The sequence below is a fragment of the Kogia breviceps genome, chromosome 4, assembly GCF_026419965.1.
Source record: "Kogia breviceps isolate mKogBre1 chromosome 4, mKogBre1 haplotype 1, whole genome shotgun sequence".
Lineage (NCBI taxonomy): Eukaryota > Metazoa > Chordata > Mammalia > Artiodactyla > Physeteridae > Kogia > Kogia breviceps.
This window is the reverse complement of record NC_081313.1, coordinates 100,333,767-100,359,643: the sequence shown is the minus strand read 5'-3', so window position 1 is coordinate 100,359,643 and position 25,877 is coordinate 100,333,767. Positions and strand designations below refer to the sequence as shown.

The 25,877-nt window shown below is 37.0% G+C and overlaps 1 protein-coding gene across 1 annotated transcript in view; it reads right to left on the bottom strand.

Moving 5' to 3' along the window:
* Window positions 1-922, bottom strand: part of SRFBP1 (serum response factor binding protein 1) — a 59,882-nt gene extending 58,960 nt beyond the window's left edge. Inside the window, exon 1 of the mRNA XM_059059877.2 lies at window positions 718-922. Within this exon, the coding sequence (XP_058915860.1) occupies window positions 718-786 (69 nt within the window). The 5' untranslated portion in view covers window positions 787-922. The remainder of the gene's footprint in view (window positions 1-717) is intronic.
* Window positions 923-25,877: the final 24,955 nt, after the last annotated feature.

The following is a 25,877-nucleotide window of genomic DNA, read 5'->3' as shown; positions in this document are numbered from 1 at the left end:
TGATCCCTGCTTTTCCAGCTTACTTTAAGTCTTCGATGACTATAACTTCCTTGAATAGAAGCAGAAACTAGAAAGGGGATAATGACAGAAATGGTAACCTAGTGACACGTGATGAGGGAAAACGTCTGATAAGACTGGATTTAAGAGAGGAGAGACGAAAACTTGTGGCCAGCAAGTATTAAAGTTTTGCTGTAAGTGGAAGCAGAGAAATAAGACAGTAGCTGAAAGAAGAAATGAGGTACTGAGTGAGTGTACATCCTTATAAATGATACGGTCTCATTCAAGATGAACAATTTCTTAGAAAAAGCTACAGCTCTCAATCTCTCCCTTTCATTTTCTGCAGTCAACAAAAGGCAGGAAATATATACTGAGAGTTTTCTGTCAGGCACTGTGCAAACACTACATACTCCAGTTAATTTAATTCTCACTCCAGCCTTGTTGGGGAAGGTACTATCATGAGCTTCGTTTTACAGATGGACACTGAATAAAGAGATTAAATGATTTTCCCAAAGTACCACAAATAAAAACTCACGAGGACTGTGGGCCAGAGACGCTTCACCTAGAAACCAAGGGGTGGGGAGTTAACTGTTGTCAGTCTCTGAGTTCCGGAAAACTCGCCTGACTCCCGCCTCGCCCAGGCCCTTCAAAAAGACGCAGCAGAGCTGTTCTGGGGGCCCTAAAGGTCAGTCCCACAAGTTTCTAGATCTCGGTGCTCACCTCGTTATTGAGGTTCAAAGTCCCCGGCTGGGCCATGGTAGCTGTAAGAGGATCCGCGGCTGCCCGCATGTGAACTGCATCGGCCAGAAAGCCGGTACGTTTCCGCGCCCCTCCAACGGCGGCCTCGTTGGCCCAAAATTCATCCGCCGACTGCTTCAGCCGAAGAGCGAGTAAAAGGTACACCGACTCTGAGGTAAAGGACGGAAGTGACGGAGAACAACTTCCTGCGTGGAGTGCTTCCCGTCTGATTTGCGCGTTCCTATGGAAACCAGGCAGGGGCCGGTGGCAAAGAGGGCGCTCCAGAAGCCTTTGCCTTGTTTAGAAGTTTTTCAAGATACTGATTTTCTTATATTCGTTCGCAGAGTGGATCCAGCTGTGTAAGGACCTTGTTTTTCGTGTCTCAATGGGGGTGAAAGCCTTTATGAAATGATCACTTGAGCGACCAATTTTGCTCCGTATTTTTATCTAGAGTTTGTGAAGATTTTTGCGCTTCTAACAAACACATCTGTTAGATTCAGCTTTTTTACCAGCGTCATTTTATAGCTCAAGCATGGACATATTTTTCTGCACACTGTAAGAAGGTCTAATGAACTTATAAAGCAAAATCAGTATGCACATTTCATGCTGCCTGTGAGTTTGGCTGTTTTGAAGTATTAGGCTGCGTGTAGAGGACACATGAGGGACTGAGTCGGAGTTAAATAACATATTAATAGTTAACACCTGGTAGTATAGAGCTTTAAAATGGGCCAAGTGCTGGGACAAACCCTTTGCGTGAGTTATCTCCAAAATAGTCAAATCCAATGAGATAGGAAATATTATTCTTATTTTACAGGTTTGGAAACTAACTTTCGAGGAGCCAAGTGTCTTGTCAAGATTTGCCCAGCTGGAACCAACCACTGCTACAGGATTCCAGGGCTGCTTACATAATCTGAGGGGCCCAGTGAAAAATGAAAATGCAGCCCCCCCCCCCATTCAAAAAGTAGGAAAAAGTTTCTTCTTTTCTTCTGTAGTGTCTTTTGACCTGTCATGTGCTTTCTGTTTGGTATTTAATGTGATGCTCCCTCAAGCACAGGGATGCCATGGGGCTAGTGCACATCTTCACAGGTGCCTGGGACCCATGCTTGAGGACTCAGGGAGGAGTGCCTGTACTGGACCAAGGTGGCAGTAGTTGCTGGGCAGAGACAGAGAAGTAGGGAGCCAGAGAACCCAAATGGAAGTATGTGGCAGGGAAGACCACACTTGACCTGAGACTAAGCCCTTGACATATGTTTCATTGTCCCACTGGATTTCACTTACAAAACTCAAATTCACAGATAAACTTATTAAGTATTTCAAGACTGTGTTGAAAGAAAATTAAAGCCAGGCTCAACTTCTGAGCTTCTGTCCAGGAAGACAGTCCTGTGCAGGGCCAATGCTCTTGACTCCTGATTCTGTACTCAATTTACAATAACTCAGTCTTGTGTTTGGATTGGTATTCTTCAGTGTGTGATTTGGGCACAATCGGACTAATGCGTGACTTCCTGTTTGACTAGCGTTGCATCAAGGTAGTTTTTGCATTCATAAATCATATGCTGAATTTTCATTGTCTCCTTATTCAGCTACTTCTCCTCATTAAAACTGATCTCCTGGAGTGCAGGGGTTTTTCACCCCAGGTGGCTAGTAGGCACTTCAGACATAAATACTCAGGAAAGGTTGTTTTTTTTTTTTGGGGGGGGGCGGCTCTCACTGTTGTGGTTTCTTCCGTTGCGGAGCACAGGCTCCGGACGCACAGGCTCAGCGGCCATGGCTCACGGGCCCAGCCGCTCCACGGCATGAGGGATCCTCCCGGACCGGGGCACGAACCCATGTCCCCTGCATCGGCAGGCGGACTCTCAATCACTGAGCCACCAGGGAAGCCCAGGAAAGGTTGTTTTAAAGATAAATATAGAGCTTTGTGGAAAATGTGTCTTCTAATTTAGGAGAAAGGTGTTGATATGATTCCATAATACTTCAAAAAATGTATTAATATGAAGTTTGCCTGTAGCTCTTTAAGTCTCTGTAGTGTCTTCTCTTGACCACTCCTCTTGTTCTCCAACATCTCATTTCTCTAGCCACCACAGTCTCTTCAGGCTCAGCATTTGTTTTCTACCTTTTCATAGCAGAAACTCTCTCCTTTGCTTATGATGCTCCCTCTGCCAGATCGGCTTTCTCAAGTGCTACTTTTCAAGACAGGTTCACATTCTATACATCCTTTTTTAAGAATTGTTTTCTTAGCCCCCAACAGAAGTTAATTTTTCTCATCAGCAGGTCATTCTTATATTATTTACAATATTCTACTTTAATTTGAAATTTCTTATGTACTGTCTACTCTTTTACATGATAAGCTCTCAGCAACCTTAGATATTCATTCTTAAAGTGACTCGTAGTTTTTCATTGTACCCGATATATATCACTTCAATATCAATCCATCTCTGTCTTTTGATGTTACAACCTCAAAAATCATTTTGATTCTTTACAGAGGTGATTCTACTAACTAATCTGCTTTCATTAAGCTATACACATGTCCTCTAGTAATAATAATGCATTTGTGTTCATCAGGCTACAGGTTTCTCTAGAAAGCAACACATGCCCCTTTTATTCCTGAAGGGCTGGTCCTGGATCATTTAAATGCTGTCAGAGATAAGAAACAACAAAACTATTATAATTAAAAGCAACTGGTATAAGATCTTTTTCCTCTTTATTGCAGTTTTACATTTAGTGGAAGTAAGGATTCGCAAGCATGTACAATGGGGACTCAAGTTTTCCAAGTTCAAACTTCTTAAGACTTTCTCAAATCCCACTGTATATGTCTACTCAGGCTACAACAAAATACCACAGAATGGGGGGCTTAAACAACAGAAATTTATTTTCATATAGTTTTGGAGGCTAGAAGTCTAAGATCAAGGCGCTATCATGGTTGTTTCTCCTGAGAGTTCTCTTCCGGCCTTGCAGAAACAGCCTTCTTGCTGTGTCCTCACATGGCCTTTCCAATGTGCATACCCGGAAGAGCCTTCTCTGATGTCTTTCCCTCTTCTTATAAGGATGCCAATCCTATTGTATTAGGGCTCCACCCTTATGACCTCATTTCACCTTAATTGACTCCCTAAAGACTTCATCTCCAAACATCATTATATTGGGGATTAGAGTTTCAATATATGGAGACATAATTCAGTCTGTAACACCCACCACGTTCTTTGATAAAAGGAAATTACCTCAAAAGTAATATTCTCCTTATCTAACATGCCTTATGACTGACATTTCTATCATTTTGCACTTTCAAAAATTATAATCATACATTTCTAGATTACAACTAAACTCATGGATGTTTAGCATTCAGAATAGAACTGAGGAATAGACCCATGCATATATGGGCAACTGATTTTCAACAAAGTTGTAAAGATAATTCAGTGGAGGAAAGGTAACTTTTTCAAAAATTGTGCTGAAACAATTGGATACTCATAAAAAATTAACTTTGACCCACATCTCACACCAAATACAAAAAAAAAAAAACCTTAAAATGTATTATACACCTAAATGTAAAACACAAAATTGTAAAACTTGTAGGATAAAAGATAGGACAAAGATGTTGTGACCTAGGGTTAGGCAAAGATTTCTTGGATATCAGAACAAATGCAGAATCCATATAAAAATGCACTGATAAACTGGACTGAATCAACATTAACACTTCTCTCCAAAATGCACTGTTAAGACAGTAAAAAGATAAGCTCTACATGGAGAGGAAAATTTTGCAACTATTTATAAAGGACTTTTATCTAGAATATATAAAGAGCTCCCCAAACTCAATAAGGATAAAAAGAATCCAATAAAATAAGTGGCCAAAAGATCCAGACAGAAAATACACTTAAAAAGATATGTGGGACTTCCCTGCTGGTGCAGTGGTTGAGAATCTGCCTGCAAATGCAGGGGACAAGGGTTCGAGCCCTGGTCCAGGAAGATCCCACATACCGTGGAGCAACTAAGTCTGTGCACCACAACTACTGAGCCTGCACTCTAGAGCCTGTGAGCCACAACTACTGAGCCTGCATGCCACAACTACTGAAGCCCGCACGCCTAGAGCCTGTGCTCCACAAGAGAAGCCACTGCAATGAGAAGCCTGTGCACCACAACAAAGAGTAGCCCCTGCTCGCCGCAACTAGAGATAGCCTGCGTGTAGCAGTGAAGACCCAATGCAACCAAATATAAATAAATAAATAAATTGTTTAAAATGGCTAAAATGGTATATTAAAAAAAAGATGTAGATAGCAAATAAGTATATGAAAGTATGTTCAACACCATCATGGAAAAGCAAGTTAAAACCACAATACGATACAATTACACACCTATTAGAATAGTTAAAAAGTGATCATAACAAGTGCTAGTGAGGATGTGGAACAACTGGAACTCTCAAGCATCATTTGTGGGAATATAGAATGGTAGGATCACCTGGTAACTGAGCCCACTGCAGCATTATTCACAGTATCCAAGCATCTGTGGATGACTGGATAAAGAAAATGTGTTATACACAAACAATAGATTGTTATTCAACTTTTAAAAAGAAGGAAATTCTGCCATTTGTAACTACATGAATGAACCTGAAGGACATTATGCTAAGTGAAATAGCCAGACACAGACAGACAAATACTACATGGTACCACTTATATCAGGAATCAAAAGCTGTCAAACTCATACAAGCAAAGAATAGAATGGTGGTTGTCAGAGGCCTGAGGGAGGGGAAAATGGGAAAGTATTAGTCAAAAGGCACAAAGTTTTAGTTATACAAAATAAGTAAGTGCTATGGATTTACTGTACAACATAGTTCTCATAGTTAACAATACTTTATTGTATACTTAAAAATTTGCTAAGAGGACAAATCTTAAAAACAATTAAGTGTTTTTATCATCACACAAATAATAGAGGGAGCAGGAAGAAACTTTTGGAGGTGACAGATATGCTAATGGCACAGATTGTGGTGATGGTTTCACGGTGTATGCTTACCTCCAAAGTCATCAAGTTGAAAATATTAATTATTTACAGCTTTTTGTATGTCAATTATACCACAATAATTTTTTTAAAAAAAGAAAGCTATGGGGTTTTAGAAAAACAGAAATGTTACACCTTTCTCTTGAATAAGAGGTAAAGAGAAATTATTATTGGCAAACCTGTCATTTTTTTCAGCGTGTCACTTACAATCTTTAGTACTTGAGCTATTATTAGTAATTCACCTCGCAACAGATTCCAACACAACTGTTTCAATCCCAGTTTAGAACCACTGCATTAAGCTTCTCGGTTATTCTGGCTCTGCATTTTCTTTTTTTTTTATTATATATATACTTTTTTGAATTTTATTTTATTTATTTTTTTATACAGCAGGTTCTTATTAGTTATCCATTTTATACATATTAGTGTATATATGTCAATCCCAATCTCCCAATTCATCACTCCCCGCGCAGCCGCGTTCCTTCCTTGGTGTACATACATTGGCTCTGCATTTTCAATCCTCTATCCCCTGGATGGCAGTGTTGTTCTCCACATTTCACATTACAGTTGAAACTTGGCATCTTAAAGAAATCAATCTGAGTGAATGGCTTACGATAGCATTTTTGAATTAGAAGGAAAATAGATGGATATATCAGACTTTATATATATTTTTAATTCAAACAGAAAGTCACAAAAATTATAATCATCCTCATCAGTTCACTCAGTCCCATGTAATTAATTTTTTTTATCTTGATCTTTTGTTAGCACTTTTATGAATTCATCAGTTTTCCATTAGAGTTCTGAAAATGCTTGTTCATTCAGTTCAGCAGTATAGTCAGTTACCAGAAATCTGTACTTGTTATAGTCTTTTCCATGAATTCCTTGAAAATGAAACCCTTTTATAGGAACATTTTTGGAAAAGCATCAGAGTACACCCAGAACTGTCTGTAAATGACAAAAGACTTGAAAATGACCACGGTTAAAGATTTGATGAAAGTTCATAATAATGCAATTGACAAGGAAATTTAGTTATTTCTGAGATACACATTTTAAAGTAATAACTAGAATTATGACTTATAACATTATACCAGAACATATAAGATTTTTAGGAATTTTATGTAATGTCTGAAACATTTATATTAACACACTTCCATACAAATAACCCAAAGAAAGTTTAGTATTAGTTTTTTTTGATTTTTGAGTTTTATCTTTTTATTTTTTTATACAGCATGTTCTTATTAGTCATCAATTTTATACACATCAGTGTACAGACTCTATTTTTAATGTCTAAGATTAACTCCTCAGTTTTCAGTTTTTGACTTGAAGTGAATTCCTAAACAATAATAAACCCTCTAACTGAGCTACTAATGGCTTTGTGTAAGATTCAATGTTTTATATATATAACATACTGAAGAGTGTAAGTAGTTACTGTATAGGAAACAAGTAGTTGGCAAGTTACTAGGCTAATATGTTTCCTAAATCAATCTTCTAACAGATTATTTTTTGCCTAAATTTCATGTCAATGTTTATGGAATGTTTTGGTTAGATTTGTTACTTTGTATCTCTATGAAATTTAAAGAAAAGTTTCTGTTGTAGGAATTTTAGATCTTGAAAAATTTTGAAATAGCTAGTTAATATTACATAGTCAAGTTTTATAAAATCTGAAGGTATGGAGCTGACACTTAGCAATTTAGCATTTTGGCCTAGAGCTTTGGCTCTGGAATCAGATGGATATCAAATTCTAATTCTATCTTTTAATAACTATGTACCCTTGGACAAATTATATTAACTCTCTGTGACAACGCTTCTTTTTTTTTTTAATAAAAATGGGAATGGTAATCACCCTGATAGGATTGTTGTGATGATTAAATGAAAACACAATGTAGAGTTCTTGAATATTTACCTCTCAGTAATTTAATCTGCTATTATTTTCCATTATCTAATTTGATCTTGACAGTAACTTTGGGAGATAGGCATGGTACATATGAAGGATGCATGTCTTGCAAATAACAAATATGCCTGAGGTCACAGAGGTAATAAGAGGGCAGTCCAAGTATCTTGACATAAAATCACTGGTGGCAGTTTTACAACATCTCTATGATATGAATGTGTAAATTACATTAATAATTTATGACCACTATTCTTTCCCATTCACTTAATTATTTATTGATTGTTCAGCAATTAATGAGCTAAGGCACTTTATAAACTATAAATCTTAACATATATATGATTTATTTTTATAAATTATTTGCCAATTAGCCCAAGATAGTCTCAAGATTATGCAACAAAGCCTATAATATTTTGAAGCTAAGTTCAGAAAACATTATTAAAGCCCAATTCGGATTCATTTTCAATAAAGTGATTGGCTTTGATTCACTTAAATCAACATTTTTGACCATCTGTTTTGCAAAGCATGGTGCTAGGTTCAGTAGGAGATTTTGAAAAATGATTAAGACATTGTCCTTGTCCATATTCACCATAGACTTACAGAGTAATAACTTTAATAATTCTAACACCAAGGCCAACTCAATATATTAAGTGCCAGAGAAAGAATATTACAGGGAAGTGAGAGCAATTTGATTAGAAGGCTTCCTAGAGGAGGTGGGTTTTGAGTTCTATTTTGAAAGAAGGGTGGGACTTCAATAGGCAGCCATAAAATAGGGAGAAAATTCCTCAGCAGAGGAAATTAGTTAAATAAAAGCAAGGTAATAAAAGGCACTCTATTTCATAAATAATGTAAAGCATCTAAAAGATTTTTTATATACTCTTAAAGTTTCCAAAAACATTGTTAGTCAGACGTAGAAATTAAAACCTTTTAAATTGCTTAAATATATCTCCCCTACACATACCTCTGAAAAAGAAAGCTCTCTTAAGTTATTGAAATTTTTTAAAAGTGAAGCGAAATATTTTAAGGAAAAAAACCAAACTTCATGAATATAATAGACTGGAAGAGGTGGGTTTTAAAATACCTGGGAATTTGCAGATTTGTAAATGAGTAATATTTAAAGGGAATTTTGCTGCAGTTATACTTAAACATAAAGATGGAAATTCGAGATAGAATGAAGTGAATGGTGTAAAAGCCAGTTCAGAGAAAACGTTTTTAATTGAACATACCATCAAGAGCAAGGAATTTATAGCAAATATTTCTGGTTGCATGTCCATCAAGACCAAGAGAGAGAGAAAATATGTAGCTTGGGAGTTAAATTTAGCAGGTCATATAGCTTCTCCTTGAAGGAATTCAATGCCTTTTCTCTGGCAAGGATTAAGGTTAAAGAAAGGAATTCCATTATTTTCCCCAACTCATACTCAAGGTTCTTGAAAGTGCTGTCTCTGCTTCTTCACTTTTTAGCTGTTGCATAGTTTTAGAATCCCCTTTTAAAACCCCACTGAAGCTCTGCTGGTCAGAGTCACCAGTAACCTCCCAGGTACTCAACTGACCTTAGGGTACAAGATATCACCTCTTTTCTTTGCCAGCATTGACTCACCTGAATGTGTTGGCTGATCCAGTGACTCCTTTCCTCTTTCGTATCCCCACATGTATCATTGTCCAAGCTAGAAATCTTGCCAGATAGATTTACCTATGTAGTGGCACTTCATACCAGACTTTTTTATACCTGACCCTAGCCATATGAACACTATTGATTCAACAAAGAATTACCCAGCCCAGATGTCACTAGTGCTGAGGTTGAGAGCTGCTAATCTATGTTCATGTCTGTAACAATCCATTTTATAGTGTGGTGAAGTACCAAGGGCCAGGCTGTGGGAGAGGTCAGGTCTGGGTACAAGAAATGAGGGAGGGTGCAGGGATTGGTCTGTATAGAATTTTTTTTGATGTGGACCAGTTTTAAAGTCTTTACTGAATTTGGTACAATATTGCTTCTGGTTTATGTTTTTTTGGTTTTTTGGCCATGAGGCATGTGGGATCTTAGCTCCCTGACCAGGGCTCAAACCCACATCCCCTGCATTGGAAGGTGAAGTCTTAACCACTGGACCGCCAGGGAAGTCCCTGTGTAGAATTTTAAACCAGTTATAATCCTGACTAAAAGTCAATCTGGTTTTATTATCACCATGCATTAGAAATTCTAAAAAAAAATTCAATGATAAAAATTCTCCTCCCCGAACAAATATTCTGTCAGTCTAAGTATAAATAACTAGTTCAGTTTTACTGTTAAGTTTTAAAATTATACATGTAGGCTTCAAAATTAGTAAAGTTTTATTAACTTTAATAAACATTATATTCTATATGAAAGTACGTTTGGAGAGCTGCCAGTTATACAGTAGGCCCCTGACACATGTAGACCTAGGGACACCTATTCAGTAATAAGTTTGTAATTGTTTGGAATCAACTGAGCTCACTTTTTGACACAGTTCATTTGCAATCTCTGTGATAGGACAAATTCCTGCATTTAACAGTGATTCAAAATAAACAACGATAGCTGTGTGTGATTTTTTTTTTTTTTTTTTGAGTTATCTTGCTTTTTCTAGTGTGAGGTTTTAGGTGAGGTTAATCTGACCAAAAAAAAAAAAAAAAATCACAAACAGCTGGAATTATCCTGGAGCACTGTACAGTGAAACACCAAGATTTAAATCATTTCTTAAAGAGAGGAGTACAGAAAATGTGGGAAAGGATACTAAATATTTAACAACAATGACCAACAAAGTAAGAAAATGACTTTCATATAGAAAAAAGAGTCAAATTTCAGATAAGAATGTCAGAAGAAACAAGAGAAGATGCTAGTATTACATTGCCATTAAAAATAGTAACATGTGAATGCCTTAATTGCTTCCATGAAGAATGGACACTTGTTCTAAAGCAATGGATCAAATAATGTCCATGTTTGTTATCATTCGGCCATTTTCTTTCACTTTTGCAAAAGAAGAAAAAAACTGTAGTTATAACGAGTGTTATAGAAATTTATGATGCATTTTATGGTGAAAATATTGTAGTGGAAGTATTTTTGACTGAAGAGCCATTCGAAACCACCAGCATACATTCTGAAGAAACAACGACATGGATAGTATAACGATCTTTGGAATTTATTGTGAATCAGATTATTATAAAGTTTAAGTTTTTTTTCACTAGTTGCGTATATGTTGCTTCGTGTGAAAGAAACATAAATGTTAAAATTAGTTAAAAGTGCTCTTCAATTCTAAGTGAAGAGAAGTTGACAGATCTGGCTATACTATCTTGCAAATATGAATATGTGAAGATCAATTTTTGATGAAGTTTTTGACAAATATGCAGGAGTTTGGGCTTGAAAACAAAAACAATTATGTTATTATTGAATGCTGTGACAGACTAATATGTAGGAATACATTTTACCCTTTTAGCACATTATTGACCAGGGGATTTTTGCAGAAACTAATGCTTATAATGTGTCTCTGGTCAAAAATGTGTTAAAATATAATTAAAAATCATTAGTACATTTTCTTTCATATTTTTATATTCCAGCATTTAATTAATCTTTTTAGTTTTAAAAATTTTTACTACATGATTTTATATACAAAATTCAATAAAAAATAATTTCACTGTGTGCTCTCTCTTCTGGCCATTATTTGTTGTTTCTTTTTACAACTTTTTCTGAAAATATTTTTTTTTGTATAGAGAATGGTAATATTAAAAATGATTTGTTCTGGATGTACAATAGGTTATGCCATTGATGTTCTAATATCTGAGAGGTACTTGAAGTTGATATGTCTGAAACTATTGATAAATTCACTACTTACCCTTCATGAAGTCATGTTTAAAAAGCAAACAATAAGAACTCCTAATTCCAGTAAAGGCATTATCATTCACACCATCATCCTTGACTTCTTCCTTCATTCAGTCCTCACTCCCACATAAATAGTCAACAATAACATTGTTTAGCTTCTCCTTCTTTCTTCTCTCTCCTGAATCTCTTCATTTCTATCCACACAGCTGCTGATTTCAGTTAGACCCTACCCTTTTCTCTAGTGGATTATGTAGTAGTTTCCCAAGTTGTCTTCCCTGCCTTCACATTTACCACTGTCTATCCATTCCTCACGTTGCCAGGGATGTTTTCTAGATAACTAATCACATCATTCCCTCCGTAAAACTTCACTGGGTTTTCATTGCTTTTAGGATAAAAACCAAACTTCTTAGTATGGTATATCAGACTCTTTATGATTTGGTCCATGATGACATCTACAGGTATATTCCCTGGTAAAACTTTATAGTTATAAAATGTACCCCCAAATTTGCATTTCTTTTAACATTTTCTGTTGGGTATATCATTGTAGATATGGATTCTTGGCCCAAAACACTTAACATTTCACTCCTCACACTTGCCCAGGGGTCCATTTATCTACTTCTATATTTATCAGTCTGGATTACTTAACTCTGATGCCATTTTCCCACCAGAAACTGGTGTAATCTCAGGTTAGGTTTAGTCATATTTCTTAGTTTGTATACATTTTCATCATTGGTCAGCACAAGATTCCCTTCTTATTTTAGTTATGTATTTCCTCTATCCACTCCTATTTCCACCCTCCACCCTGGTAAGTAACTATTCTATTGTATTTAATATGTATCTTTTTTGAGGGGGCATGTGTCTTTACAAAATGTGTATAACCTAATTCTGATTTATAATCTTCACATTCCACCATACAGATCAAACAGTCAGAAGCTCAAAAACAAAGATAATAGTATGATGTTTGGACTTCCCTGGTGGTGCAGTAGTTAAGACTCCTCCTGCCAATGCAGGGGACACAGCTTCAATCCCTGGTCCAGGAAGATCCTACGTGCTGCGGAGCAGCTAAGCCCTTGCACCACAACTACTGAGCCTGAGCTCTACAGCCCATGAGCCACAACTACTGAGCCCATGTGCCACAACAACTGAAACCCGCATGCCTAGAGCCCATGCTCCGCAACTAAAGAAGCCATCACTGTGAGAAGCCCGTGCACCGCAACAAAGATTAGCCCCTGCTTGCTGCAACCAGAGAAAGCCCATGCACAGCAACGAAGACCCAACATAGACAAAAATAAATAATTAATTTTTTAAAAAAGTATGATGTAGTAAAATAAAATTAGGAAGGGATGAGATTTGAGTATCTATTACCTTTGTTTCTAATGTAGTTTACTTATAAATTTAGATGATTTTAATAATGGGTTTTTTTTGTTTGTTTTGTTTTTTTGTGGTACGCGGGCCTCTCACTGTTGTGGCCTCTCCCGTTGCGGAGCACAGGCTCCGGACGCGCAGGCTCAGAGGCCATGGCTCACAGGCCCAGCCGCTCCGCGGCATGTGGGATCTTCCCGGACTGGGGCACGAACCCGTGTCCCCTGCATCGGCAGGCGGATTCTCATCCACTGCACCACCAGGGAAGCCCAATAATGGTTTTTAAAAATTTATTTCTTTATTTATTTTTGCGTTGAGTCTTCATTGCTGCACGTGGGCTTTCTCTAGTTGCGGTGTGTGAGCTTCTCACTGCAGTGTCTTCTCTCATTGCAGAGCACCGGCTCTAGGTGCACAGGCTCAATAGTCATGGCTTGTGGGCTCTAGAGTGCACGGGCTTAGTTGCTATGTGGCATGTGGGATCTTCCTGGACCAGGGATCGAACCCATGTCCCCTTCATTGGCCGGCGGATTCTAAACCACTGCGGCAGCAGGGAAGTTCCAATAATGATTATGTTTTGCAACAGATTATATTCTTGTTTTTTTTTCCTCTTTTGGTGTATGTTTACTCTTTGAGGAATCTCATCTACCCCTAATGTTTCACCTTTCTTTTGAAACATTTCCCAAGTAATGTTCTATGCAATATCTCATGGCATTAAGTCTAGCTAGAAAAATAGTTCTATATTCAAATACATTTAGAATTTTCTGTGTCATTCATGATGTAAAGTAACATTCATAAGGTAAACTAAATCCTATGATAATTCTGAAGTAATGAACCTTCTCAACCATGTTTAAACTAATCCTTTACAATATCATGGGAGTATAGGTCACATCATGGTGCATTTATCAAATCTACTGAAACTGTGTATACTAGTTTGGGAACTATTGGCATCAAAGTTGATAACTTTCCAATATATGTATCCAGTCCCTCCTGTTATCTGAACTCCAAGACTGAATTTCCAACTGTCTCTTACATACCCAGAGGTACTTCAAGATTATATAGTCCAATATTAGGCCTGTTGCTGTATCAATGACCTGAAGCCAAAGATCACCAACATACACTTATAGTTAAACAAGTTGAATTTATTACTGGTTACAGTGAGGGAAAATGCACAACATAGCAAAATGAAGGATGTCTCACCAAGAGGATGTTAGAAAGAACTTACCTGTAAGATTTTAGTTTAGTTTGAGTACTTTTGGAGAGGATCTAATGAAGCAGGGACTAGCTCTAGATTGGGTGCTATCAGAAACAGAGAGAAAATCTATTATTGAATATCTCAATAAATTTTATGTGTAGGAGGGCTGGCTAGAGTGAAAATAAAGCTGTAATTAGTAAAGAAGTAACAGTCATTTATTTTAGCTGAGGGAGGGGAATATTTGGTATTTTGTGAATTTCCAAATTCATCTTTTTGTCTTATTTAGTCATGGTTACAGAGTTATTGTGTTTGATATTCATGTTTGGTGAGGTTGTTTATGTCCAAGAGCAGAACAACATGGCTTAACTTTTAGCATCAGAAGGACTTGTAATAACATTGAGAATAGGTGTGTATTAGAATAGGTCTTCAATATCAAGAGCTGTTTTGTCCTTCCTTAGATCCATTACAGTACTTGTTCTTTGTTTTGTATTATTTACTGGCATAACCTTAGTCATCCAAATAAGAAGCATATGGTTAACATTCATCTCTCATCTCTCGTACTCTTGACATTTTAGAGGATTATTAATCACCAATTTTACTCCTAATTATCCATGAAATGCCTTTCAAAATTATTCCTGCACCTCTTATCTCAATATCTAGATTCAGGCCCTTATTATCTCTTACCTGAAGAGTTGCAATTGCTAGCAAACAGATCTTCCTGATTCTAGTTTTATAGCTAATCATGTTATCCTCTCACTATTATCAAAGGTTTCTTCCCGAAACATAAATAAGATCATGTCCTTCCTCCATTTTACAACTTTAAATGGCTCACTTTATCTATATATTTTCTTATGCATGGTATAAGTACCTATGCTGCTATTTAAGGACCCTGACAATTTGGTACATCTTAACTTTAGATCTCACTTCACATCTAGTCCTAACTGTCATCAATATGGTCTGTGCCCTAAAATTCATTCAGTAAATATTTATTGAAATTATTTATTACTAATTCTATAATAACTGTGACAAGAGATTAAGAGTTTCTTCTATTACTTCTTTTCCTCATCTGATATTGTAAAAGAATCATTGACTTTTTTAAAGCTGGGACAACTGAAAATATATTCAGCCACCCAGAGTATAGATTCTGTGTTAGCTTCCTTTACAGATAAGCTAGCCACCTTATCAATTTCTAACCAAAGGGTTATAAATGAAAGTGGTTGGTAGCTTATGTTAAAGTGAATGTGCCTCTTGCTGTGCCTCCTTACTACTGGCTGGAATGTTGACATAATGGTAGGAGCTCCAGAAATATTTAAGAACATACAGATGAAAGCTACATAAAATAATGATGAAGTCAAAATTTGGAAGAAGTTTGGGTCCCTGAATACTTCATTGAACTGTCATACCAAGACTGGGCTCTTCCTTGGGTGAAAAGAAATATAAGACAAAACTTGTGTGCTTGAGCCACTTAAATTTGAATGTTTTGTAACATTGAGGTGAACTTAATTTTCTCTGATATAATAATAATGGTAACTGTATTTTTAAAAATTTCATTTGATTTAGCTACCCATTTGTCACTTTCCTCCCCATACAATTATCTATCTATTCAAAAGACTCAATGCAGTGTGGTAGGATAATATTATAAAACATCAAAATTACATAAAAATAAGAATATCTGCCTCCTTTCCCTGTCTCCCATAATACTTTCATCTAAACCCTGAAAGCTTCTTCCCTTCCCAGTCAAAAGGACAAAAGTTACCCAGAGCAAAGCATAAAGGCTACAGAAAGTATTAAGAAAACAAACAAACAGAAGAATTAAAAAAAAAACAGCCACCGGGCTTCCCTGGTGGCGCAGTGGTTGAGAGTCCGCCTGCCGATGCAGGAGACACGGGTTCGTGCCCTGGTCCGGGAGGATCCCACATGCCGCGGAGCAGCTAAGCCCGTGAGCCATGGCCGCTGAGCCTGTGCGTCCGGAGCCTGTGCTCCGCAACGGGAGAGGCCACAACAGTGAGAGGCCCGCATACCGCAAAAAGAAAAAAAAAGAAAAAAAAAAAAAAAACAGCCACTGGCCAAAGCAGAATTTAGAAATCTTAGAATATGCACACCCCATGTTAATTTTCTTGCTTAGATAAACTGAGTAGAGTGCATGGGCAGAGGAGGGAAAAAGTTGAGAGAACCATGGGATAAAAGAGAATGTGCTGGAGAAACTAAGAACCTCTGCCGAAGTTTCAGAAAACTGAACCAGCTTTTGAACTGAACTAGTTTTTGATTACCAAAAGCTAGCTTTTTGCCTATGGAATATTAGGTTTCAATTAAAACTTAACTGTGCCAGTGTCACATCTCCATCCAATACATCCTTTAAAGGCAGCCCTCTTTCTGACAGCTCAGGACAATTGAAAGCCTCTACAAATGTATATGAGAGACCTGGACCCTGAGGTTTGATTTTTAATGTGAAAAGAAACCTTGCCTCTATACAGGAAAATAAGATGGAAGCAGAACAAAGGTTAATATACAAAATGGATGCCACAAGTACTACATATTTTTTAGGGATGAGCCATGAGTTAAAATCTAAAATTATAGTGCTAATATACAGGGAGAAATACAGCAATTTTGATGCTTTAAAAGTGTATAACATATCAAATTTCTCATTGTTTAGAAGGATAATTAACACTGATACTAAGATCACAGAGAACCAGCCTCAACTATATCCTCCTTCCTGAAGCCATCATGTCAATGAAGACATTTTGAAAATTTTTATAGTCAAGACTGTCATTTTTCCTGTTGTTTACTATTTATCTGTCATTAAAAGAATGCTTATATTTTGTGTTCTACAACTGGAGGGCATCCAAAGTTTTGATTCACCAAAGTGTTGTTTCAAAATATTGAAGATCAAGTTAAAAAAAAAAAGTGGGGGGCAGAGTGGTTCATCTCCCAACCTTGAGAGAGTAACAGGATCTGGGATTACTTTCTGCTGTAAACAACTAGAAAACTGTATGAAATGTATGGAATTGAACAATAGGCAGCACAGGCCAGTAATTACTGAAAGAAAGCAAACAAATGAATATAGACCTATTTAACGTGTTCTTCTGCAATGGAATATTACTCAGCCATAAAAAGGAATGAAATTGGGTCATTTGTAGAGATGTGGGTGAATCTAGAGAGTGTCATACAGAGTGAAGTAAGTCAGAAAGAGAAAAACAAATATTGTATATTAACACATATATGTGGAACCTAGAAAAATGGTACAGATGAACCAGTTTGCAGGGCAGAAATTGAGATACAGATGTAGAGAACAAACATATGGACACCAAGGGGGGAAAGTGGGGTGGTGGTGGTGGTGGTGTGATGAATTGGGAGATTGGGATTGACATGTGTACACAAATATGTATAAAATGGATAACTAATAAGAACCTGCTGTATAAAAAAATAAATTTCAGAAATTCAAAAAAAAAGATATTCTTCTATGCTCTCAGTCAGTATTAATTATACTTCTAAACAAGATATATTTTATGTTATGAATATTTTGAGTTTTAAAATTATTGTATTTTTAAGTACTAAAACCACCTCTAAATACCATAGTATCTTTGTGTGTGTGTGTGTGTGTGTGTGTGTGTGTGTGTGTGTGTGTGTGTGTGTGTGTGTGTGGTACACGGGCCTCTCACTGTTGTGGCCTCTCCCATTGTGGAGCACAGGCTCTGGAAGCATAGGCTCAGTGGCCATGGCTAATGGGTCCAGCCGCTCCTCGGCATGCAGGATCCTCCCGGACCAGGGCACGAACCTGTGTCCCCTGCATTGGCAGGTGGACTCGCAACCAATGCACCACCAGGGAAGCCCCCATAGTATCATTTAATCTGTCCCCTAACCCCTATATTTTTTGTGATTTAGTACTTAGATCTGGAGGCTAAATAGGATTTTGATTTTTTTAAAAAATAAAGACACTTCATTTGTAACAATGTGTACCTCCATGAGAAGGCATGGATATTTGACTCCTATGACATAATATAGCTATTGTCATCATTGTTTAGCTCAATTCATTTCTTAATGGCTCCAAAATGGTGATATTTTAATTCCATCATTTGTTTATTTAGGAGTTTTCTTACTTCTGTAAAGAGAAACTTTTTCCTTTTCAATTATTTGATTATCTTAGGGTACAGTCATGGAGAATCCAAGGGTTATTTTCATTGAGTCATTTACACAAGGCTTGAACAGAAAGGTGTGGAAGGAAGAAATTCTTAAAATGCTCAAGTGCCCAGTCCTTAATTTATTCTGGGGTAACCTAATTTGTTTCACATTTTGGGGAGATGGTTGATTATGTTTGATTAGATGCTGATTGAAATCCTATATATGTCTTTATGAGAATAGAACTCAGTTTTAAATGGAGTTGCTCTTTGGGAGATAAAAAAGACTGTTTATCTTTTGCTATTTGGATGATTAAAAAACCTGTTAATTCTAATAGTACTTAAATTAAGCAATCATGAATAATAATCTCTTGTCAGAAATGCTAGATGGAAGGATAACAATTGCTTGACAACATCATCAGCCTGCCATGTTACAAACTACTTTACTTTCAACATTGAGATTCAGCAGCACTAATGTAGTGCTAAAAATGAAAGAAGATACTAGAATTTTTAAAGTTGCCTTGGTTTTGTTACATCTTTTTTAACTAAAAGAGGATTATATCTTATTTAGCATATGTCCTTAATACATAAGAAATACTAATAATAGAGGCCAAAAGAGCAATAGTATAAATAGTGTTCTTTCAGTGGAGACAGATCAGCAAGTTTGAACAGGTAGAACAAAACTAGATAATTAAGAATCATGCAAAAGTTTTAAAATAAATTTTATTTTATGTGAGAATGCTAAATGTGTCTGCTGCTAGTAGTAGGTCAAATCTAAGTACTGAAAGAAGTAGTTTAAAACATGTCAATTTTGATTAGAATTTTGACAGTTTTCTAGCCTTAAATGATTTTATGTCCACCCAGCATAGAATACTGTATCTAAACAGAAATGGGAAAAACGGACTCATGAACTTGGCAAAATGATGATTCATTCATCTGTAATATTTTTGTGTCAAAAAAGAAGCCCAAAGCTATAGTTATAGATTTTGATTTTACCTTGTTATTAAGATTTTTGCAAGATAGCTTCCATAACAAAGTAAAGAAATGACATTTCCCTTTAGGATAAATGTGACTTTTTTTTTCAGTTTTCAAGAAGTGAACTTTAAATTTTCATTTTTCATATTTAAAACAAGCAAACCTCATAATATTAATATTTTTAAATGTAGGAATCAATTGCAGTGTTGTATGACTTTATATTCTTAATGAAAAGTTATCTCTACATGGATCCACTGATCAGAGAAATTTTATACCCTAAATGTATTGGAACATGATAGCAAAAATAAAAACAATTTATGAAATGGTTCTTAATTTTTTATTTGAGCAACGGTTTCCTATGCTCAGGCATATTTAGTATATTTTCTAGAGCTTAAGCCCATTCTTCATTGGCTTTGCATCGAGGTTTTCAGGATAGCACCCCTCCAATGCCATAGCCAAAAAAATTGGGTCATCACTGCTTGTAGAGTAAAGGAGCCATGTGAGTACCTAGGTTAATGCAAGCAAAGGTATTGGAATAACATTAAGTTTTGTTCAGTTCAACTCTGCAGCTATTCTAAGAAAGTGAAAACTTTTCTTCCAGTTTTGTTGACTCCATAATATATCAGGGTACATATAATAGTAATAGGCTCATAATTACAGTGTTATGGCTCTTAAAATTATTAATCAAAAATATTGAGATAATACATCAGAACTACTCTTTTCTAGCTATTTGCATATTTTAACTTATTATTGAATACTACATTTTTTTTCAAGTGAGTGTCTTATAATGTATTAGTCTTGTATATCTCTCTTGATTTCCATGCTTCCCTCCTGGTAATCTGCATTCTTTGATTTTAATGTTTGGGCTAGCAGTAGACAGGCAGGGGATGATCAGATTTTAGTTCAATATTTAAAAGCTACTTAGCAATCCACACAGATTCCCTGATTCTAAAATCCAAATTGTCACCATACAAGTTTACATTTGTATTCAGTCTCATGTTACAAAAGCAATCCATTATATTTCCCTTATTCCAAGCCATCTCAACTTCCATTAAATCCTCAACTTTCATTACTTCCTGAATAGTGACTGGCTCCAGGATCATCCCAGAAACCTGAAACTGTCGTGAATTTTTCTATTTATCTTGCTTTTTGCATCAGTTGCTGCAGCCTGTTGGTCCTTTTTCTTAAACACATCTCATTTCTCTCCATGCTTCTCCATCCCTACTGCCACATTTCTAGCTCAGGCATTAATCATCTGTCACCTGCCCTTGAAACAATCCTCTTAGCTGGCCTTTCTGTTTCTGGAATAATGCCATCCAATCCAAAGCTCTATCCTACATCCAGAGTAATCTTTGTAGTGAGGATATGTTATCATATCACTTCCCTCTGTATAATTTTTCAGTGGTTCCCCACTGCTTACAAAATAAATTTTAAACCCTTTCCACATAGCATTTAACATCTTGCCTTTCTCTGCAGCTTTAACTTTTAGGACTCCCACCTTTGCACTTGTAATATACCACAAATGCTCAACTAATTGTAATCCCTGGAACATCTCATCTGAGACTCACAAAGCTCTGTCTTTGCTCAAGCTGTTCCCACTGCTTGGAAATCCCTTCCTCATCTGTCTGCCTAATAAATATCTACTCTTTCTACATGCTTTTTGGAAATATACCTACAACTCCTTCTCCCCTTCCATCATTCAGAACTTTATCAGCTCAGTTAGTCTTTGAGACCACCAAGACTATTCCCACCGCAACTTTGATTTTTGTGTATTCCAGTCCCCACTGGAAGCCTCAGACTCTCATAACCACCACACTATTTTTCATGTATGTTTTTCAGGTACTGGTTATTTTTTTCTCCTATGGCCCTTGTGACTCTGAGCCTGAAATTGAAATAAATGGCCTTTTTGTTTCTCTCTGTTGTATTCAGAACACTGTCTTTCCCTCTTTCGATAAAGCCTCTAGCATTGAAGCTTCTGCCATCAGACTGTGTCACTCATTATTATTTCTGTTAGCTACACACAGGCCAGTCTCTCCCATTTCTTGAATACTTAAGTACTGGTTCACTGTCACACTCCAGTACAGCAAACACAAAATTTGATGATTTCAGCATCCACATAGATTAAAGTAGATGAACCTTCCAGTTCCTTGTCCTGGTTTCTCAATTCTTTGACTTTCCTTTATTAACCATATTTTTCATCTTAAAACAGGCACTCTCATGTTCTTACTCTAAACTAGTCATAACCAACAATTGCACTTCTTCCTCCATCATTTCATGTTTAAGTATACTGCTTTCTTTTCCTTTCCTGTGTTTTATTATAAAAAGTTTTCAAACATACAGAAAAGTTGAAAGAATTTTTACAGTAAATATCTGTATCCCACCACCTAGATTCTATCATTAACATTTTACTGTATTTGCTTTACATTATCTATCTATCTATCTATCTATCTATCTATCTATCTATCATCTATCTATCTATCTATCCATCCCTCTCTCCGTCATTATTTCATCTTATTTTAAGTGCATTTCAAAGTAAATTGCAGACATGAGTAAAACTAATTTAGTACCTTAGAATAAATATCATTAACTATAGTTTAATATTTGTTTACAATAATAGTGATTCACACACACACACGTAATTATTTGCATCCTGCTCCTGCTTTACCACTGAACTGTGATCTCCCTGAGGACATGTACATTGATCCACTTATATTTGTATCCTTAGGGGCTAGCACAGGAAAATTTAGTAGGTGGTAAATAAATGCTAGTTGAATGAATGAAGATCACTCCTCACAGTAATACCAATCTAGTCAGTTAAGATAGTAGGATAAATCCCACTGGATCACCCAAATCCAGAATTAGGTTATCTTGACAAATCAGGCAGGGAACATTGCCAAGATATCAGGACACTTAAGACTGAGTTCATAGACAAGTTGGGCTCTTTCTTGAACCTGTTTTCTTACATTTCATTACATCCTGAAGAAGTGACAAAATTGAAATTTATTGCATGAACAAAAGGCATAATGCTTAATTGCTTTCTTCAGAAAGCCATGCTTATCACTGTAGTCACATTTACTTTTTATTATGGCTAAGTAGAGACTAATATTTTTATTATTAGATTAGTATGTCTATAATAATTATGGTTATAGCTTCTTAATATAGAATTACTGGGCTTCCCCGGTGGCGCAGTGGTTGAGAGTCCGCCTGCCGATGCAGGGGACGCGGGTTCGTGCCCGGGTCCGGGAAGATCCCACGTGCCGCGGAGCGGCTGGGCCCGTGAGCCGTGGCCGCTGAGCCTGCGCGTCCGGAGCCTGCGCTCCGCAACGGGAGAGGCCACAACAGTGAGAGGCCCGCGTACCACAAAAAATATGTATATATATAGAATTACTTCCAGACTGCTTTTTACCTTTGAGCTTGGTTAAGCAAGACTATACCATATATAGCAGAAAGACACCATTAACGAATAAAATGTTCACATCAAATCTTCTTATGTTACATGGATCAGGCATTTAATAAACAGGTTGCAATCTGACTTGGCTTTATACATCTTGTTGATTTTTCCATGGTTGCCTATAGTGTAAGTTATACTGATGTCATCATGTTAATCAGAAAATTAAGACTGTGTAATATACCATACTTTCAACAATGTAATTGGATGATTTATCCCTCCTGCTAAGGGAATCAGTAAGCATACTTACAGAACAGATGCAAAGAAAGAGAAATATGTGAGATGCTCTGACAGGATGACACCATCCACAATACTAAACAAGAAGCATGTGTCATAAATGTGAACCTTATATAATAGAATAACACCTTTCAAAACACAAGTGTGATCGTAAAACCATCTGCTTCATAATCAGCTTCTCAAGTACATCTGGTATTGCTATATTGCTCACTAAATTGTTCCTAAATGCATTTTAAAAACAAAATGAATACAGATAGTCTGTTGGATAAGAGACTAAATGTCCAGATGGCTTCCTTTAGTACCTTTACTAATTTCATCATTGTATTTCTTAATTAAGCTCTCTCAGTAAGCATGTAACTGTTACAGTTAAAAACACACATTGATTAAATGAGTGTTTGAAAGACTCAGGTAAGTGGTGGTTTCAGTTTAGCTGTGTAAGTTGAGTACAACTTTATTTCTACTCAATTACTTCTATTAAAATAAAAGAAAATACAACATCACTAGAGTCCTTATTTCAATCATAGTATCATATACAGTATGATTGTATTGTTAGAAGTAACCAAGCTTAAAATGATAAATTAATGTAGAGCAGAAAAGGGGTTCTGGCTTTAAATATTTTTAAAAAGACAGTTAAAAACTTAGTCTAAACTCAGAAGACACCCTTAGCTTTTATTATTGACATCTGATAATTTGTTAATACATCTTTTTAAGAATAAAGTTTGAGTCGGAAATAATTATTTCCTGGTTGATCGGTATTTCACAGGTAAATGTCTTCTTTATACTAGCTGAAGAAAAACTGCAAAAAATCTATGCCTGTGTTAGGAGGTTGTTTTAATGATCATGTGGACTACTCTTTTTATCATATCTTTTCTGTGAGAGTTTGAACTGTTTCCTTGATTAGGATTCTAGGATTTACTTTTGCATGTGTGTCTCTCTCCCGTTAATATTGTTGTTTTCAGTACAATCCTTTTAATTTTCTCCTGTCCTGGGAAGAAAGGCAGAAGTGTTTCTATTAGAATGTTTTAACCATTTTTAAAATAAACATTTAAAAATATTTAACTTTTTATCTGGTGTCAAAGATGGTCATATAGGAAGACCCTCAACTCCTTCCTATGGACACACCTAATCTACACCTACATATAAAGCAATTCCTCATAAAGAATAAATGAAGGCTGATTGAACAGCTTCTGAACAAATGATAGAGGGACCACATAGAGGCAAATAGAAGAGATGGAAACATGGAATTGATGGGAACCCCCACTCCTGATGTAGTGACCTGCAGTAAGAGGAGGTAATAGTAAGGGGCCTACATGCAGACTTGCCTGTTCTGGGGTACGGTGAAAAAAACAGTGGTTTAGGGCTTCCCTGGTGGCGCAGTGGTTGAGAATCCGCCTGCCGATGCAGGAGACACGGGTTCGTGCCCTGGTCCGGGAAGATCCCACATGCCGCGGAGCAGCTAAGCCCGTGAGCCATGGCCACTGAGCCTGCGCGTCCGGAGCCTGTGCTCCGCAACGGGAGAGGCCACAACAGTGAGAGGCCCGCATACCGCAAAAAAAAAAAAAAAAAAAAAAAAAAAAAAAAAACCAGTGGTTTAAAGGGCACCAAACTACACATGAAGGAAATCCATTAACTGACCCTAGAGAGTCTGCCAAATGGGCCAGGAACTATTGGAAATCTCTCCAGGGTCTGAGACACCAAGAGGGCCATTTTTTGCACTCCCCATCCACCTTGATAGTGCAGCTAGGAACATAGTCCATGCACTCTAGCCAGCCTGCTAGAACTGCCCCATCACATCCCAGGCCCCCTTCTTACACCACTCCAGCCACATCCCCACAACCCAAGGCAATCCTAGCCCATGCCTGCTCCAACCTCAGTCATCCTGAGGTGGCCTTGGTAGAGCACCCTGGGACACCCTCACCCTGTGCCTGCTCCAGCCTTGGAGCACAAGGCTGCAGGACCTCCTGGTACACACCTGCTCCAGCTCAAGCTGTCCCACTGGGTTGGCTCTGGTGCAGCATGCCCTGGGATACCCTTGGCCCACACTTGCTCCAGCCCCAGCTGGCCTGCCGAAGCCTCTTGGTACATGTAATCTACACACGGGATGCTCTTACTCTAAGCCCCGTCTTTAAGACCAGGCGAGGTACCTGTTTTGCTTAATTCATAGAAACAAACACAGAAAGTCAAACAAAATAGACATAAGAATACATTCAAAACAAAAGAGCAAGATACGATCACAGATAAAACACTGATGAAATGAAGATAAGTAATTTATCTGATTGAGAGTTCAAGGTAATGATCATAAAGAAACTTATTGAACACAAGAGAAGAATGGAGGAACACAGTGAGAATGTCAACAAAGCATTAGAAAATATGAGAAAGAACTAATCAGAGCTGAAGACTATAACTGAAATGAAAAATACACGAGAAGAATCAACAGCAGATTAGATGAAAAGAACAGATAAGCGATCTAGAAGACAGAATAATGGAAATCACCCAATCATAACAGCAAAAAGAAAAAAGAATTTTAAAAAATGAGGATAGTTTAAGGGAGCTCTGGGATAACATGAAGCATATCAACATTTGCATTATAGGGGTCCCAGAAGAAGAGAGAGAGAGAAAGGGGCAAAAAAATTATTTAAATAAATAATGGCTGAAAACTTCCCTAATCTGGGGAAGGAAACAGATATCTAGGTGTAGGAAGAACAGAAAGTCCCAAACAAGATGAACCCAAAGAGATCCACATCAAGATATACCATAATTAAAACGGCAAATATTAAGAGTATAAGAGTGGGAAGAAGGGTGCTAGGTGCCAAGAAATTCAGGCAACCTCTAGAAAATGGGAAGATGGAATGTTCTGGAGGAGATTAAGATGGCAGAGTAGGAAGATGTGAAACTCACCTCCCTTCAGGAACACATGAAAAGTACATCTATATGTAGAACAATTCTCACTGAAAACTAACAGGAGACTCGCAGAAAGGCTCCTGTACAAACCAAGGCTGTAAGAAAGATCCATGTGGATTTGGGTAGGAAGAGAAGAGAAGCAATCAGGTCAGGACCTTTGCCCCTGTGAGGGGACTCAGAGGAAAAGGGAGATTACACAGGTGGAGACCCTCTCTGGGGAG